This window comes from Penaeus japonicus, unplaced genomic scaffold, assembly GCF_977035675.1.
Source record: "Penaeus japonicus unplaced genomic scaffold, GWHDUDI00000001_assembly GWHDUDI00000003, whole genome shotgun sequence".
Lineage (NCBI taxonomy): Eukaryota > Metazoa > Arthropoda > Malacostraca > Decapoda > Penaeidae > Penaeus > Penaeus japonicus.
In genome coordinates this window covers 46,205,161-46,225,160 of record NW_028234405.1, presented here as the reverse complement: position 1 = coordinate 46,225,160, position 20,000 = coordinate 46,205,161, and the positions used below count along the sequence as shown (strand labels likewise).

The window sequence follows — 20,000 nt, the reverse complement described above, 5'->3', positions numbered from 1 at the left end:
TATTGGTATAACATAGTGCGTAGTTGTCGTTAATGTAATCATGAAACTTCTCATACTACAATAACAATTTAGTGATTATCAGTTGATTAAACAAGGCATATTGTTATGTGGATGATTTCAATTCAAACCTAATCTTATTGAACTATGATTCAAATCGTGTTTATATATAATCAAATTTTAAATCGTATGTTATATAATAAAATAAAAACGAATCTTTGATATCGTAATTCTATAGATTAAAAATGTTAGTGTACAGAACGTGTTAAGAAGCGGTGCCCCGTGGCGGATATTCCGTCATGTATTTTACGCGCTGTTGCATTTCATTAAGTGCGCAGAGGATCGGCAATGCATCGCAGTTTCCTTTCCCGTCGAACGAGGTTCTGAGTGGTACACTCAGAGAACGAACGCAAACTGTACTCTCAAAAATGTAATTCAATAAGATCCTTGTTTTATATATACGTAGACTTATATATATACATATATATATATATAATATATATATATATAATATATATATATATGCATATATATAAATATATATATATATATACATATATATATATATAATATATATATATATAATATATATATATATGCATATATATGGATGTTTACATATGAATATGATAAACGGCTGTGGCGTAATTGATTAAAACAACAACATAAAAACACACACACAAAAAAAAGAAAAAAAAAACGTTTAGCAGCGTACATCTGTGAATAAATTATCTCCGTAATCCACCAGAGGAGACCACGTGCTTAGTTACTAAGAATATCATATATATTGTTGAAGGAGGAAATCTATCAAAGATGGAAATCCTCTTCTCTATCTTTTCTTGGGCAATCCTCTAAGGCAAATAATATAGTAAACATTCAAAACTAAAACAAGCTTAACGATATAACAAAGAGAATAGTGATTCTAATAACAGATTTGCGGTCACTGGCCTTGGGTAAGTAGTAGCATATGGGAGACGACCATTAACAGGTGATACGAGCCTATTCACTCTTCAGTTTCGATAATGGTGCTTAGGGATCGAAATTTCGATTGCTAGTGTATGTTTTTATTTTCAATTGGTTAATTTGGAGAGATTTCTGTATGTATAAAACGAAAAATAAGGTAAAAAATGGGCCTTTTCTGGAGAATATTGGTTTGTTCTAACCTAACTGTTTACATGTATGTTCGTCATAAAGATAGTTTCTCTAATATGATCTTTTTACCAGAGCATTTCTTGAAGATTGGGATTACATGTGTTTGAAAAAAAAAAACCTACATTAATCAACTGTCGAGATATACATATATTGGTATACGATATCACGGGTTATCGACATCATATCAATATGAAATAGCTGGCACCGCCTACAGAGAACAGAATAGATGTTTACAAGTCCTTACCTCTATGTCTACTTACTATCATCTTGACCGTGAGAGCATATAACACACCGTAAACATACGCTTCCAATCATACATACCTACAGACACATGAAAATCCGACTGACTGATTATCTTAATATCAAACACACGATGAGTCAGAGAGCCCTCGACGAGTTAGAGACACGACACTTACCAAAGAAGGAAATGCTACGTCGTTCCACGGTAAGAGACCCGCCGTGTTGTAAGGTGTTGTAGTTTATATGATTCTTGCGTTTGGATGTCATTTTTACATCATTTTCCTCGGGCATTTTAACACTGATTAGTCTCTCTTACCCCTTTTCTATTATTATTTCTCATTCACTTATTCCTTTTACGTTTATTATTTTTTTCTTCAGGATATGTTTTGTTCTTCGCGTGTCATGGTGTTTTCTGTTCAGAGGCGAGACATCTTCTCTCGACTTAAGTTAAATAAGAATTTGAACAATTGAAAATCAGATCAACGCTTTCTACATGCTTTGTGATTATCTGGCTATATTTTAACAGCATAGTTCCTTTCCAGTGTTAGTCACAATGCATACATGTAAGTACGGCTGATAAGTCACACCATCTCCCCTCTTTCAATCTGTTCTCATGCTAAGTCCACGCCGATGAATGCTCTTTCACTTCCCGCAGAAAATTCAGCATAGAACAATGTATGAGGTGTTCCTCCAGACCTCTGATTCAGGAACACCTGTCTGACTCGCAGGTGTTTTTCAGAAACACATGTACCAGATCATACTTGGAGGCACATGTGGACGTGGAGTCACACGCAATGAGGAGGAGGAGATAGACTGCAAACACATATACTCACACATATACACGTATATATACAATCGCACATATACACGCACGCAGTCGCAAATGCACAAATATATAAAGTCACACACGTACACATGCAGCATAAACAAACACACACTTGCACTCACTCACTCACACTCACACACACACACGCGCGCGCGCGCATATCACCATCACCAATTCCTTAATCCTTTGGAACACCGTCAGGTTGTGGGAGCATTCTTCTCCGTACTTTTCTATTCATTGCTGTCCTGTCTGCTTTCACTACACTCGTTCCTCTCCATTCTGTGGAGTTATTCATCCAGTTCTCTCTTGGTCTGCCTTCTTTTCGTTTGCCAGCAACATACCCTTGCAAGATGGTGTGGGGATGGATGTCACAGCAGTAGCAGACATGTCCTAACCATTTTATGATTTCTTTTCTCTTTAGTTAATGTGTCAGCGTGCATGAATATCTTTCCACCTGTATTAAGTTTTGAAAGTACACTTGTAGAAATTGCTATATTGTTCTTTGTATCTGTTTTTGATCTCCCTCCCGTCTTCTATGTCAATGGCGCCCAAGTATTTGAATGACGTCACTTCAAATTTTCTGCCTTGTACACTGATATGTAGATCCCGTGTTCACATTTCGTGTCTCTGTGTGTCCTTTGTTGTTAGAAATTTGCTCTTTTCAGCACTGATAGCCATACCCATGCATGACTAATTTGTCAAGTCGTCTTGTCAACTCAGCAACTTCTTCCTTGTTTTCAGCGATGAGGTCGACGTCATCAGCAAATCTCGGGTTCGATAGTCTTCAACTTCTTCCTTGTTTTCAGCGATGAGGTCGACGTCATCAGCAAATCTCAGGTTCGATAGTTGAACAAGTTGAACAGACATGGAGACAAAAGGCATCCTTGTCTCACCCCAAATGTAATTGGGAATCAATCGCTCAGAGTTGTGTCTACCACTACTTCTCGAGTCCTGGTACGGTGCTCCGATGACTGATACAAGACTGGTATCGATGTTGTACTTTCTCGTGATCTTCCAGAGGGCTTGTTGTGCCTCCGCCCTTAGCGGTTTTCTTGTTTGCATACTGACGGTGGCACAGGAATATTACACCCCTCCTCAGACCCGCAGCACTCTCTATCTCAGGGTAGCCCTTGGCTACGATCCCTAGATAGGGAGGCCCAGCAGTCTAAGGTGACATTTGGGTGTGCTTTTTCTCTCTCTCTCTCTGAAATCTTTCCTCTTTCCTGTGGCTCTCTGGACCTACATAAACTCCCTGGGGTTTTTGTATTCGTCTGGGGAGTGCGCCCTTACATACTGCCCCTTTGTAGCAAGGATTGACAGCAAGGGAGGTGCCCAACACAAAACTGCAATCCCCTAAAGGTGCTGGAGAACGCAACCAGCCTGCCTCTAGGGGGTCGAGAGTAAGATTCTTCTGTAAATCAAAGAGCAACCCTCATCTAGACATTCTTCCAAACTTTCTCTCCCACTACTCTCCTCCATCTTCTGTCTTATCAATCACCCCATCCCACCCCCTCACTCACCACCCCATTCATTCCTCACCGACCGTATGTCCTGAAACGACCATGGTAATAGTTAAAATCAACGTCTCCGGTGGTCCTTCGCCGAGACGACGGGAAATTCTTTCCCAAGCTCTCTATGACCTTGAGATCAGAGTACTTGGGTACTACCCCACCCATGATGGGTACCTGGGCATCATTGAAGATGCCAATCAAGCCGAAAAGCTCTTTGCCAAAAATAGTCTGACGACCCTAGCAACCCATGGTTTCGTTCCCGTGTATCCACTTGACATGCGAGCTAAGCTCACTTTGGTGTTAAAAAAACTCGACCGTCAGGTGGTAAACGAGAACGAAAAAGACATCGCTGACGAAATCATGGCCTCTGCCCCCACCGCCACTGTCGAACACGTCTTCGTCATGAAGACAAAGTACATAGTAAAGGCACGTCTTTCAGACCACACCTCAGCCAACCTCATCAAGGAAAAGGGTATTTACCTGTTCAAACTCTTCGTTGCCCCCAGGCAAATAGAGTTCGAACGATACACTCGGCTAAACCAATGCATGAACTACTACGTCTACGGCCACACCAAAGCACAATGCAAAACTGAGAAAAAGACCCTTTGCTCAGAGTGTGGCTCTGGGAACCACATATACAAGTTCAACAAAAAGTGCCTTAACTGTGGAGGGGACCAAAAGACCTTTGCTAACAGCTGCCCTGTGCGAAAAGAAGCCATAAAAGCCACACAAGAAAAAGAAAAACAAAAAGAGATAGAGGCGAAGCCTATCAAAGCTGTGGCACAGAAGGCTGCACAAGAAACGGTCCAGGCAACCACTATTGCGTGGAAGCCTTTAATCAATCAGGTGAGGCAAGACATTAAGACTCAAAATACCCCCAAACCCAAGCCCAATATCCACCTAGCACTACCAAATGACCTGTCAAAGGAGATTATTCTCCTCCATGCACTCATAATCCCTGAAAAGGGTTTTAGGCAACATGCCAAGGAAGCACTGGCCCTGAACAACCTCCCCAAGCTAGATCTGGGTGAGGGAGACTCATGGGGCATCTTAAAGGTGGTAGAACCTCCCCCTACCATGCCCACCCTCCAGCCCAACCAAAGAGGTGTCAAACACCCCCCCCCCCTCAGGCAATTAAACCAACTGAACTGGTCACAGAAGCCCCACAGGCCAGTGCCACACTGGCCACCCTTGAAAGACCTCCATTAGACCCCACTCCAGCTGAGTCTGTGAGGTCCCAAAAACCCAAACCCCAGAGGTCCCACTCAAGGGCTAGACTCCCCTCCACCCCAAAACCACCATCCTCGTTCGACAGAACAGCCCCTGAGGGCTCCTATATAGGAGCTGATGGCATGGAGAGACTCATGGACGGTACAGTCCGCGACCCAAGGTACTACGATATAAGACTTTGCTAATGAACCAAAAAATATCAATATTCAACAAGAGCAGAAATAGGCAGAGAAATCCATAATGGTCGAATAAAGTGGATTTACACGAACGCAGAGCATAATAATATGGTCACAGCAGACAACACCTCATAGAAGGAAACATGGCATTCAACCACACCATCATAGAAACTTACAACATAGACAACATCCGCAACGGACGTTGCATCGCAGACAAGAAAACCAAACATCATTGATACTACAAATAACACAATGCAGTCACGCTTCACTGTTATACAACACGATGTATTACACTGGACAACACGAAAACGCGAACTTTGTAACACCTATAGACAGCACGACCCTCACATCATACTCATAAACAGCCATGGGCTCAAAGATTCAGAACCACTCAAAATCTTCACCTACTCAGTCTATTCTTCCAACATTTCACAGGAAAGAAATGACGGCGTAGCAATTGCGATCAAATCAAACATCACCCACAAAATCATTAATAATTTCGTCTCTGACATGTTGGCAGTCGAAATTAACACCCCCCCCAAGGACCCATTATACTTGCAACACTATATATCCCACCACGAAGACCATACATTCCAGAACCTGACATCATGCAACTCCTGAGGCACAATAAGCCAATATACTTCATGGGAGACTTTAACGCCAACCACGCACTCTTTGGGTACTATCACACAAACACTGTAGGAAGAGGCCTCGCCTCGTACATACAACGCGGCAGACTAACACACCTCGGTCCACACTCTCCAACATACATCACACATAACACAGCAACAACACCTGACATATAGTAGTTCTCGCGAACCACACAGCACATCTACACTATCAAAACAGGCGAAGTCACATCCAGCGATCATCTCCCGGTCATTCTAACACTTTCTACAAACCCTATCATGATCCCCACACAACCCCGAGAGTCTTTAAAACATGCAAACTGGGAGACATTCAAACAAGCACTTGAAAACACGCCAATAATCGATCTCGAGGGGCAACCCGCACACACAATAAACACCCACCTTGAACAGTGGTACACAGACATACAGACGGCCCGACGGGCTAACATCCCCAGAACAACATACAAAACGATCCCCCACTACAGAGAAACACCTCGTCTTAGATTGCTAAAAATACAGTAAAATCATCTACACCAGCTAACAACAACACGGGGCACCATAAACAAAACCATCAAAACCTACCACCCAATATGATCGAAAATCTACGCCGATTTTTCAATGCGTCACTGGCAACAGGATATTTCCCCGAGAAATTCAAACACGCCATTCTGACCCTTATAGCCAAACCGGGGAAGTCTATTCACGAGGTGGGGAATTACCGCCCCATCTCACTCTTAGAAGTTCCAGGCAAATTGCTAGAGCGAGTCATAACATCACCCACTTTGAAAACAACAACAAACAAAACAGTAGGCAATACGGCTTTCGCCCACACAGGGGGACCGAGAGCGCTATCGCCCTTGCTTACGAGGAGATCGCTCTCGGCCTCGCTAACAAGCACCAGAATAACATTATACTTCGAGACGTCAGCAAGGCCTTCGATAAGGTCTGGCATGACGGCCTCAAATACAAATTAACACAACTACAACTCCCTACACATCTAACACGACTCCTCTGTAATTTCCTGGACGAAAGGACTGCCACAATACGCCTGGGTTCACACTTGGGCACCCCTATCCACCTGAGAAGTGGAGTACCACAGGGAAGCATAATCTCGCCAACCTTCTATATCATGTTTACTGCCGATTTACCTCCGCCCACACCATACAGTAACTATATTTCCTATGCAGACAATATCACGCAGATAATCTCTCACCCCTCTAAATCACAACAATTCATGAAACAAACAACAGAACGAGCTATTCACAACATCAACACCTTTGAGTACCAATGGAAAATACAGACGAACATAAACAAGATTAAAGTAATACCCATAGCACGTAGAAACTCACAACCAATCACCATCGACAACGCACACATGCCATACACCGACAGAGGAAACATTCTTGGCCTATACTTTTCAAGCACTGGACTCACTACACACATAAACCAACGCATCTCACAAGCAAAAACAACACTAACTAAACTTCGAGGATTCTCATGCTGCTCGCCACGAACAAAACTCAGACTATACAAAACAACTGTCAGACCCATCCTCGAGTACACCCCTATCTCGCTGATTGCCATATCACACTCCAACAAAACAAAAATGCAATCAGTTCAGAACAAAGCACGGCGCAACAAATACAGATCGACTTTCTTCAGAAACACTACATAGAACATACAGCATAGAACCGTTGAACACTCGCATTCACAACCAATCACGGGGGAGAGAGGGCTGGCCACTCTGACGTCACTCAAGGGTATATATTCGAGCTCGCTGATCGCACGATTACCCCCGCAAAAAGGAACCGCCTTGTCCTGGCGCGGGGGCTTGAACTCCTTCCTCGGACGAGCCCACTCTAGAATTAGCCAGTCTCTCCCTCCTGTTGAGGTGGCCTTCTAGCGGTTGATTCTCTGAGGAAGGACGACTAAGCATTCCCAGGTGCTGATCTAGTACGTGGGATCACACCCCCCCCTGGTCCTCCCCCCACGTGTTTGCTGTGCATGGCGCCCCTGTGCGCTGGGAGATGGGAGTCCTGGAGGTTGAGCGATGATGTGTATGAGTACGCCCTGTGGCTAGCAACACACCTCTTTGGTCCTCTATTCCAGCAAGACGGGTGGCCTGATCTCGGCTCGATTAGGTCAATCGGCTGGTCTCTCTTTTTGAGCTAGGCTAGGGTCAAGCAGCCCCTGTCTTGCAGGCAATCACACATATTTGCGAGTGCCATCAATGCGAGGCGGGGGTTGCGTATATACTCCCACCACCCCTGTGGCCTCTGAGCATGGTCTCCGTTGCTCAGCTTCCCCTTGTTGGACTCTGTGGTGGGTGGGGGCGTGGGAGGACGAATTGAAACTGACTGACCCCCATATTGACGAACCTGGAACAAAGATGACTATGACTGTCACCTTGCAGCCTTTCAAGGTCCTTGGTGATAAAAGTAAAAGTTGGGTAAGGCTCTGGCGTCGGTTCAGAGAAAGCCTACCCAAGAGCCTCGGGCTGGACCCTCCAAACCAACCCTTGACTCTGACAAGTCTCTGGCGTCGGTTCAGAAGACGAGTCAAAATAAGAATGGAAGCCAGACAGGACCCTCCAACCCTGCTGGCCCCACTGCCAAAACTCCGGCGTCGGTTCGGAGGACAAACAATAAGCGTCCTCGGCCGGCTACGGACTCGGAGGGCTAGTCTGTAGCCCCGAGTTGTTTCCCCCAATTTAGGGTTCCCCCTAAGCCTGAGGGATTAGACAATGCTTATCAGATGGTACAAGCTCTGGAAACCAGAGACAGTGCTGTCTGACGATTAGAATTGCTAGAGATAAAGGCATGATAATCATCCCAAAGGACCAGCCCACCCTCACCTTCCTCCAGGAGACTGACAAGCTCCTGAATGGGTGGAAGGTGAGCCTGGCGGCCATGACTTCCGAAGAGAGGAAGTCCAAGATGGTGCTTCTTGGCTTCCCTCTGATGTATGACCTTGAGGTCATCACCGCCCATCCCAAGGTGGCAGGAGCTTCCCAACTGTCCAAAAGGAAGCAACCAACCAGGCAAGTCCTGGTCACTTTGAAGGGAGCCCCAGTTGTGTCCTTGGACCTTGGCAATTGGGGCTCCTACAGCCTCAGGACATATGTCCCAGACCCACTCCATTGCTTCACGTGCCAGAAATACGGACACCACCAGGCCACTTGCTCTGCAAAGCCGAAGTGTGGTGTCTGTAGTCAGGCAAGCAGCACGGAGGTGAGCCTCAAAGCACACAAAGATGGCAAGCGGGACACCACTGCCAAGTGTCCCAACTGCCACAAAAAGCACCACGCCTGGAGCCTCGGATGTTCCATAAGAAAGGAAGAGGATCTTCGGTGGCAAGAGGTCGTTGCAAAATGACCAGACTTTGTTCCCACCCCTTCAGGCACTCATGTCTGGGGGCAGAACAAAGAGGTAAGGACTCCCCCCCCTTCTAAGAGGAAGGAAGCACCGCCCAAAACGAAACCACCACCAGACACCAACACAAAGGAGTTTCCGGCTCTGGTGGATGTTCCAAGACGGAAACAGACCCAGAAGGGGTCTGGGAACACACCAAAAACCACCCCAAGAGCGGAGAGACAAACTCTATTTACAAATAATGACTTGACGCTCCTGCTGACGGCAGTCGTCACAGCAGTTGCGACAGCATTGGGGAGGACCAGTGAGGAGAAAGAGAAGGCAGTCAAGGTCGCCGTGACGGCAATGATCCAGACTGTCGCTGCCCAAGGGCTGAACCTAAAACCAAAAGGGTAAGGAAGCCACGACCATCCAGAGTGAAGGTCAAGGCGACCAAGGGTTCTCCACCTCCCAGGAGACCCAGCCCTTCTAATGGCTCGACCTGTCCTGACGACAGTGACGAGTCCAGTGAGGAAATCACGATCAGTGAGGAACTCACCTAGGAGTTGTCAGACTCCGAAATGTCTGATGTTACCCACACTGGGGCGTCGGACACTGAGACCGATCATGTCGACTTTGTTGACGACGCAGACTTAATGGACTCAGATTAGCACAATGGCTCCTAATCTAAGTATACTGCAGTGGAATATCAACAGTTTTTCCCGGAGGAGTGCACTTCTCCACGCGATCGTATGACCTTGGAACATTGACATTGTCATGCTCCAGGAGACTCTAACAGGAGACTCTGTTCGCTCTCAGGATATCATCCCTTTGTGCTGCCCTCTAATGAAGGCACCAGAGGTTTGATTACCCTCGTGGAGTCGACTATCCCCTGCTCCTTGATTGCCGATCCTGTGCAGTGTGGAGAAGGTGTTGAACTCCTTGCCGTTGAGATCCATATGGCTCGGGGTCCCCTCAAGCTGTACAATGTGTACAGCAGGCCAACCTGTAGGAGCTTAGATATTAGTGAAGTCCGTGCTGCTGCAGCACACGAGCCAATTCTCATAGGGGGAGACTTCAATGCCCATCACCCCATCCTGGCTCCCACGCGGAGCCAGGATGCGGCAGGCTGTCACATAGCCGCGGTGTTTGAATCATGCCCCGAGATTGCTCTTTTCAACAACCAGGAGCCTATGCACATTGGCGGGGGGGTCCTTGACCTTACCTTTGTCACTGCGGCCCTGGTCGAGAGAATTAGTTGGTCTGTGGACAACACTGCCACGAGCGATCACTATGGGATTGTCACCACCATCTTGGATGCTGGCCCAGCACCCGTGCCCCAGCACAATCCTCGATGGAAGGTGGACAGGGCCAACTGGAAAGCTTTCCAGGAGGCCCTGGCCAGGTGCCTCAGAACCAGTGAATTCTCACTTAATGATAATGTGGATACACTTGAGGCCAGACTTGTTAATGCCATAGACGAAGCAGCCTCAAAGACCATTCCCAAAACTCGTCTGTGGTCCAGGTGTTTCAAAGACGCCTGGTACTACAATGATGAAATTAAGGAGGTCCGCCACAACATCAATATGTGCAAAAGACACTTCTGCAGACAGAGAACCCCTGAGAACCCCGCTCTTTTGACAGAGGCTCTCAGGGATGCTCCGGAAACTGCTACGAGGGTGTAGAGTAACGTAGTTCCTTACGCGAACACTCTGAATTCGCGCGTATGCGAACGGGTGACGGGTGCCTTGCTTCCCTGTTCTTTTCTTTTTTGTACTCCCCCGTCATGCCCTTTGGCGACGCCCTTCGGGGCGCTTTGTCAAACGCCCCACCTCCAGGAGTATTTTAGGCTGTGTAAAGGAGGAGAAGGAGCACCCAATCCAAGCACAAACGACCTGTACCATATTTCCTAGTTGGCAACTCCCTGTCATGTCGGGGTCTCCAAGACCGCCATCTTGGAGTAGTGGAGGAGGTTTCAAGGCGGAAGGTTGTGTGCTTGGGTTGGGCAGGAGTGTGTTTTTCTCGTGTTCTCGTTCTAGCGTAATTTTTTATTCTGCTACATGCCTGTTCCGTGATACCTTGTTTGTTTTATACATGTAGTAGCTTGTGCTTGACAAATAAACGTAAAGTAAAGAATTTGTGTCTCAGTCAGTTGCCTTTATGCCGGCCCGGTTTTCCCTCTTGCCCTTCCACGCCTTCCTGCTGCAGAAGGCTCCTCTACAGCTCCTGTAGGAGGGTGAGTGCCCCACGAACCCACTACAAGGGTAAAGCAGGAAAAGTGGCTGGAGTGCTGTGACTTCTTTGGCCACCTGGGAGACTTCCTCATTACCACAGTGCTGGAAGAGGGCTGACATAGTTCCCATCCCTAAACCAAAGGAGCCGGGTCGGTACCGCCCCATCTCTCTACTCAGCTAGAGTGGGTCACATCTTCCAATACCTGGGTGTATGGGTTGACAAGAACCTCACCTTCCGCTCGGAGATTCAATACCTCCTAGAACGGACCAAGGCAAGACTCTCTGTCCTGAGAGCTCTGTCAAGGCGGCGCTTAGGGGCTGGGCACTGTGTACTAAGATCCTTCTATGTGCACGCTGTCCGTCCCATCGTGGACTACGCCTCTGTCGCCCTGATTACGGTCAAGCCTGGACTAAAGAAAAGGCTTGACGTCATGCAAAACGAGGCCGCCAGGATCATTCTGGGTGTTCCTGGATGGGCTAAGGTTACCAACCTCCTCTTGGAGGCCAATCTCTTCCCCCAGGACACCCGGATCAATCAGATGTTGGCTCAGTTTCTTGCCAAAGTCCTGCAGTCCCCGCCGGACTCGCAGCTAAGTCGAAAAGTGCAGCGTTGGCTTGCACAGAACCATGAACTCTTTGCCAACAACACCTGGCTGTCTCATACAGCCAGGGTGCTGATACGCTTTGAGCTCAAGGAGACACTGTTGGTTAAAGGCATGGACCTCCCCCACCCTAACTATGCCACAGCCCCGCCGTGGGCAAGATGCTTGGTAAAGTATTCTGTAATGAACCTGTCAAAGAGAAAGACACAGTACTCTTTATCTGTTTTGAAGGCTGAGGTGGAGAGGAATATTGCAGAAATCACTCCACCGGGTAGTAAAACCTACTTCACGGATGGTTCTGTAAACCCCATTTCCCACACTGCAGGCATCGGTTTTGCAGCAAGGGACATAGCACAAGCTATGCAGGTATCCAACAATGCCTCCTCACTCCAAGCAGAGGCAGACATTATTATGGGAGCCCTAGCCCATGCAGCCCAAACGGACAGGCATGTTGTCATACATACAGACTCTAGGGCCCCCATTGACAGCCTGCAGCAAAGCACACCCCTTGATAACGTTTATCTTCTTACCACGATTCTTACCATTGCTCAGAGAATCCTGGATCAGGGTAGACGCATTATCATCAACTGGATTCCAAGCCATGTTGGTATTAAAGGGAACGATGTAGCTGACAGGCTAGCAGAGGAAGGCAGGAAAAAACCCTTGAGTGATCTTGTGGTGCATCCTAGCTGGGAACTGGTAAGGCATAAAACGATGGCTGCAGGGCAGGTCGTTGCCCTGCAGCTACATAGAGAGGAAGTGAGAACCTCCCCCTCGGCCAGCTGGTACTCAAACGCCACAGGCTATGAGTCGCTGGTACTCTCCCATAAAATACCAAGGCGAGCTGAAGTCAATCTTCACAGACTAAGATTAGGCTACCCTTGTGCATGGCAAATCATACCCACCATTAGGCATGAGTGACGCTGCAGACATTGTGGTATGCCGGACGCCAAGGTAGAGCACTATCTGATGGAATGCGAGCACACTCGCGGCGGCTATGCCTATTGCTTACCCCCTGGCAACTGGAGCGCCTTCAGGCAATCCAACCGCCACGGTAAGCATTCAGTGATGATGATCAGATGAGTCAGCACTTATAGCTGAACTGAACTGAACTCGCACAATTAGTGGACTCCCAGAGCTCAGACTGGAGTCAGACATTGACTCAGCAGGCATCCTAAGGGTTATTGCCCCCCCTCAACCCTACCCCCTAACTAGCAGGGAAGCTGCCTCGTCAGAAGAGAGCCTGCTGTCTCACCACAAGGTTCTAGACCAGCATGACAGGCTTCTCAGCGAGACAGAAGGTATGGACGAGCAGGAAATAACAACCGATGATGTGCAGCCACAACAGTTAACATACCTGCCGCCAGTACAACTGACATACCTTACTGCAAAACAAAAATCATCACTAATTACCAGGAAGCAAACTAAACAACCAAAGAGCAAAGACCCAAAGGAGAATGACACAACTCGAGCAACAGTTCTCCCTACCGAGCAAGCACCAGCTAAAACATTACCAGATGGAATACCATCTGACCCAAAAGCGCTAGGCTTACGGTTGTTTGCTTATGACTTAAAAAAGCATCAGCAAAGCAACCGAAAAACAATCGGAGAGGAAATCAGAAAGGGGACTATAAAATACACCTATAACAACCCCGAATTTCACACGCCAGAGATGGATATGAGGATCCTTAAACACCTCCAACAGGGAGATATCAACATAACACCTGACATGATCGAAGAGAGGAGGAACATTAAAAAAGTCAGGAACGGGTTCGATGAAACGACAGACAGGCCAGAGGAGAGTGTTAAAAAGAAGTATTAGAATGGCCAGATTACGAATAATACAACATAACGTTCTTCACTGGGGCAAAGAACGAGCAAACGAACTTGTAAATACGTACAAGATGTTCGACCCAGACATTATATTAATAAATAGTCACGGCCTGAAAGAATCAGAAAGGATGATCTTTCGATACAATACCTATCAAAGTAATAAATCAGGCGAACGCAACGATGGAGATGCAATCGCCATAAAAAGAAATATCAACCATAAAATCATCGACGACTTCCAATCCGAATTCCTGGGAGTAGAAGTTGATACTGACAATGGCCCTATTATTATATCAACGGCATACCTACCACCAAGAAGACCATATATGCCAGAGGCCGACATAATGCGCCTCCTATGAACAAATAAGTCAGTATACCTAGATCTCAATGCCCGCCATAGAATCCTGGGGAATAATGATAACAATCAGGTGGGCAACAGATTTGCTAGATATGTTAACCAAGGGCAAGCTGTAATAATCGAACCACAATTTCCCACATTCATTAATAACAACTCTGCTTCAACCCCTGACATCATCATCACCAACAAATATGGCACACTGAGCACATACATGACACCAGGAGATATAACCATGAGCGACCACATTCCAATACAGCTTACGCTGTTGACATCACCGATCATGATCGCAACGCCACCACAAGCTAACTACAGGAATGCTGATTGGGACAAATACCAAAATATCCTAAATAACACCCCACTCCACAGCTCCAAAGCAAAAATTATGAAGAAAGTGACATGGCAACTGAATCCTGGTTTAAGGAAGTGATGTGTGCAAAGGCACAGAGCATTCCCACTAAACAATACCGAACCATACCGCACCATCAAACAAACGATCTGCTAAACAACACCAAAATGCAGTACCAAAACCTAAAGATACAGGCTCAAAGACACAGGTGGAGCGATGATAGAAGAAGGCTATACAGGCAACTACAACTAATGATCAAAGAACAAACAAGACAACTTTTACAACAAAATGGGAAAGAATGACCAACGAATTGTCCATGTACACGAGAGACCCTGCAACATTCTGGAGGAAACTAAACAAATTTATGGGAAACAACAACCCACATTGCCCATACTTAATTGACCCCCAGAACAACAAAATCTTTGATGATGCAGGCAAAGAAAAGCTGCACAACAAATACTAGACTAAAGCGTTCCAAATAACAGAGGACGAAAACCAACAATTTGACTTAAGATTCCAAGAAGTCATCCTAAGAGACCTCCAGAGATTCCCCAACAAACTGGTGCCATATGCAAGCATCAAACTCAACAGATTGACAGATGACAACCACCTCACGAAAATAATAACAAACTGTGATGTCAAAACAGCAATAAAGAAAATGAAAAATAAAGCTCCAGGAAAGAGTAAAATAAAACTGATCTCACTCGTCTCCCTAACAATATGATTACCAAACTAACATTTTCTATGCAAGCTTAACAACCGGATACTTCCCTAAAACAATAAAAAAAAAAAGCTATAATCCGACTTATTCCAAAAACAGGGAAACCAGCGAATAAAGTGGAGAATTTTCGACCAATCTCATTACTCGAAATCCCTGGAAAACTATTGGAAAGGATTATAAACCAAAGGCTATTGGAATATCTGGAAGAAAAAAACACCCTAAATAACAACCAATATGGGTTCAGAAAAAACAGAGGCACAACTTCACCAATATCAGTAGCATATGAATAGATAGCGAATGCACTAGCTGACAGAAACCAGTGCAACATAATATTGAGAGACGTATCAAAAGCTTTCGACAAAGTCTGGCATGATGGATTAAAACGCCATCTAATCGACCTGCAACTACCAGACACAATCACAAAAACATTAAACAGTTTTCTAACTGAAAGATCAGCCCAAATTAAGCTCGGAGAGTATCTCGGAGAGTCAATAAGCCTATTGAGTGGCGTCCGCCAAGGGAGTGTATTATCCCTGACACTACACATCCTATACATCTCAAAGCTACCTCCAACAACTCACCAGCACAACTGCGTGTGTTATGCCGACGAAATCATACAAATTGTGACGCATCCGAGTAGATCGAAGACTGAAAAACACACAACTCCATCAGGGACATCAACGAGTACGAAAACAGGTGGAAAATAAAAACTAACACAACCAAATTTGAGACGATATCAGCTGCCAAACTATCCCCACTACCAATCACTATAAACAATGTCGAAACACCATTCACACAACAAGGAAAAATGTTGGGACCCAGACTCACCAACAGAGGGATCTCAACACACGTAAAGGAGAGAGTCAAAACTGCAAAAACACAACTACAGAAATGCAAAAGATTTAGCGGCTACACAGAAAAAATCAAAGTACAATTATACAAGACCCTAATTAGACCCATTATGGAGTACTCTCCAGTTCCAATGAACACCATATCGAAATCTCAGGTGCTAATGCTCCAGGCAGTTCAAAATAAAGCCCTAATATGGGCATCAGGAGCACAGTATCCGAACATACCCTCAGCCGCAACATTGCATTCATGCAATTGCATAAAGCGGGCACGCGAGTTAAAGAACGGGTAGGATGGAGATGCGTCTACGGAAAAAGGGAGAAAAAAAAAAATCCTAAAAAAAGCCTAATTTATTTCGAATTTATTTCCTATTATTTCGCCATTTTATTCCTTTTACCAATTTTGTTTTGTCTCTTTTGATTTGTTCAGTATATCCAATTGCAGCCCCCAACTGCAATTTCTTCCTTTTGCTTAACTTAACTTAATGATTGTTGTATCCCATTGCAACCTCAATCAACCTAACCCGCGCAATATTGACAGTTTCCTCTAATCAATATAGTTGTCACTCACCTGCTTGCTTGCCTTGCTTGCTTGTCTGCTTCATGCCTGCTTGCTTGCTTCCTTTTTTTAATCAACTTACACTTCACTGTCAATTTTGCTTTTCCTGTTTGAGTTCTTTTAATCTTATTTCGTTTTGTCTTATTTTGTTACATCATTATCATCACCTATTATGTTTTATATTAAATGCTCTCCGTTCGAACCCTCCCTATTTGCACAAGTCAGACCCAGTTGTCAGAGAATTAACCACCCCCACCAGATGAACCATGAACCGCTTTATTCGACCATCGATGAACATATTTACCTCACCTGTGCCTCACCTCCTTGCCACATCTTCACCTGTTGCTCTTTTGCCTCTATCTAGCCGCTCCCCCTTCTTCAGCCATTTGTCTGATTTCGTTTATGTTCCGTTTTGTTTCGTTCCTGTTTGTTCAATGTTTAAGTTAAGTGTTAAATTCCAGTTAAGTTTCTTAGTTCTTTGTTCAATTTCATGCTCCAGTTTTCGTTTTAATTTTAAGTCCATTATTCAATGCACTTAACTTTAGTATTTCATTTGCCATCATTTATGTGATTAGCCTTCAGCTATTTATAATTAACCTTCAGCTATTTATAATTAGCCTTCAGCTATTGTACTCACCTGGCCATAAGGTCACATATGCTCCAGTCTCCCCCACGATCTGCACGGCTTCTCAGGCTCTCTGCCAAAGAAAACGGATCCCTTGCTCCCCCCCCCCCCGTCACCACCCCCCGCGCTCAGGCATGAGAGAAAACGACCGAAATAAGTAGCACCTCTTTAATCTCTCTCTCACTCGTTTCATTTTCCCACTTATCTTCGCGCTATTTATCTTATTTTCATCATCTTTTCTACTTTAAATTCGTAAAATTCATTATGAAAAGGCACGTTATTCTGTAGAAAAAGCAGCAGTATTAGAACCAATGCGTAAACAAGGTGTAGAGGAGGGCTGCTGTGGAATATTGAAATATATTTTCGACTAAAGTCATCAAACTATATATAAAATCCAGCAGAAGCACCATGAAAGTATGCGTTTGACTGAGAATAGTACAAATAAAAACAACAGTATAATAAAGCGATGAATTGGGGGTATAAGGCTCCTTGTTACCTTGTCTAAGAACTCCAAACGATCAGATCTCGTCGGAACAAAAGACACCCAAAAATTATTTTAGAACCAAATGCCTCAAGTAGGAATAGAACTGTTGATGTTGAGAATTACGTTTAGGTATAGGGGAGAAACATCGGATTGGGGAACAGTGCAAGGTGAGAAATAAACTGAAGTAGCTATGGACTGGTCAGTAAAGGGGATATAATAAACTAGATGAAGCATATTGCATGGGGTTACGCTCCCCCACCTTTTATCTCCTACTTATATTCTTTTTAGGTAGTTAGTTACCATCTTACACCCTCCTTCTCCCTTTCCTTCAAGAATCGCGATTCTCCACTTTTCTCTTTGTATTGTATTGTATTGACCCAAATGAATTAGAAGTATTTGTTAAAACAAATATCTCCAGTGAGGTACAAATCCACTGATTTTTTAAGACAATATTTTCATTAGATATGTGTCTAAATTTATACTTAAACGTAACAGGCCTATTGAATGCGGCCGTATTTTTTCATATAGTTTATTTGATTAAATCATCTGTTTTTAAGCAATAGTATATTCATTTGATTTTAAGGAATCCATAGTGAATTGAATGTAATAATTCATTTCATATGGTAATTTCATTTCGCTTGTTTATGCATTTATCAGTTTGTCCGTTTATTTCATTTCTATTTAATATTTCAATTATTCATATATACTCGTTTATTTGTTCGATAATTTACTGTCTTTGGTGAGTTTTCTAATGGCCATTATGGAAAGTATGGCAATTGCACACTGGAGGCTAAATATATAAATATATATATATGTATATGTATATATATATATGTATATATATATGTATATATATATATATATATATATATATATATATATATATATATATATATATATATATATATATATATATATATATATATATATATATATATATATATATATATATATATATACACACATACATATATGTACAGATATACATATAAGTTATTTGATTAATTTACACTAGTTTTGGTGCGATCATCCCAATATCATTTCCGGCGCACGGATAATGATTCTTAATCCAGGATACACTACATTAAAATACATATTTAATCAAGCCGTCATCATACAATTATAAAAGCATAATTACAAATTATTGAAATTACATAGTAATAAGAAATGATGGTACATAAATCAAATTTGTTTGATGAGTGAATATGAATTTATAATTGGATCATTGGGAATCATATTAAAAAAATCGTTAATTAAAAACAAACTTATCACTTACGAAAATAGAAGGAATAAAACTTACAAGGTTACCTGAGTACCAACCTAGCTAGTAATAACAAAACAGCGGGAACCAAGTACAAATCTAAAAACATTTTATCATAACTTTAAAAACCGTAATTATAGATTACAAACAAGAGGAATATGAAATATTCATGTTGAAAAAATATTCATCAAAGACAAAGACATTAAAGATGCACGTTTCTACCTCAACCTCAATAACACATGTCACTTTTCTAACATCAGCCACTGCTTTAGCTTGTGAAATGTGACATCACGGTGGAGGAAAAGGCACTGTCTCAAAGTGTCAGCGTAGAAGACATCAGCACTGTAGGTCGGGTAAGACATAAATCATATTTTCTATGGTGTCTAGCGTGTCTAGCGTCCTAAACGTAGAATGAAAACAAAACAGCACCAGACCCAACCACCTGAATCCATATATATCATCCACATCCTCTGTCACGTGAAGGGCGCACCAGGGAATAAGACATCACGAAATACGTAAGAAGGTATTATGACATTACTCGAAGAGAGAAAAAGAGAAAAAAAGCAACAACACAGAGCCCAAGGTCAGTGTTATAGCGTGTGAGTTACCGAGCGGATAACAGGTCTATAAGCCATAACCATTTACTAAGGTACATGGTTAACGTCTACACATTTGAAAACCTTCGTGATATATTTTCTTTTTCCGTTTTTCTACTACCGTCAAACATACTCTTTTTTTTCTACCTTTCTCTCCCTTCTTGTTTTATGGTACCTCTGCATATATCAATGGCATCTTTTGCAAATCGTGTTTGTCTCAGTTAACCAAGGTCGGGGCGGTGACAGAGAACGTGCATGACGCCTGTGTGCATAGCAAGGTGATCGTGTACACAGATAGGGGGACATCGGCGCCGTATAACGTGGGGTCTGTCAGCGCGCCCTCATCGAGCTTGTAGAGTAACACGGACACTGCCTGTGAAAGAGACAAGTGATTGCCAATTATATGCATTTTTCGTTTTTTGTTT

General features: G+C 43.9%; 2 protein-coding genes across 2 annotated transcripts in view; both read right to left on the bottom strand.

Annotated features, from left to right (window-relative positions):
• LOC122251928 (solute carrier family 35 member H1) overlaps positions 1 to 2,981 on the bottom strand; it is a 35,930-nt gene extending 32,949 nt beyond the window's left edge. Inside the window, exon 1 of the mRNA XM_043014171.2 lies at positions 1,566 to 2,981. Coding sequence (XP_042870105.1) covers positions 1,566 to 1,680 — 115 coding nt within the window. The 5' untranslated portion in view covers positions 1,681 to 2,981. The remainder of the gene's footprint in view (positions 1 to 1,565) is intronic.
• A 15,833-nt stretch (positions 2,982 to 18,814) lies between these two features.
• The window catches only part of LOC122253984 (deoxyribonuclease-1), a 7,401-nt gene continuing 6,215 nt past the window's right edge, over positions 18,815 to 20,000 (bottom strand). Inside the window, exon 9 of the mRNA XM_043017429.2 lies at positions 18,815 to 19,948. Within this exon, the coding sequence (XP_042873363.2) occupies positions 19,793 to 19,948 (156 nt within the window). The 3' untranslated portion in view covers positions 18,815 to 19,792. The remainder of the gene's footprint in view (positions 19,949 to 20,000) is intronic.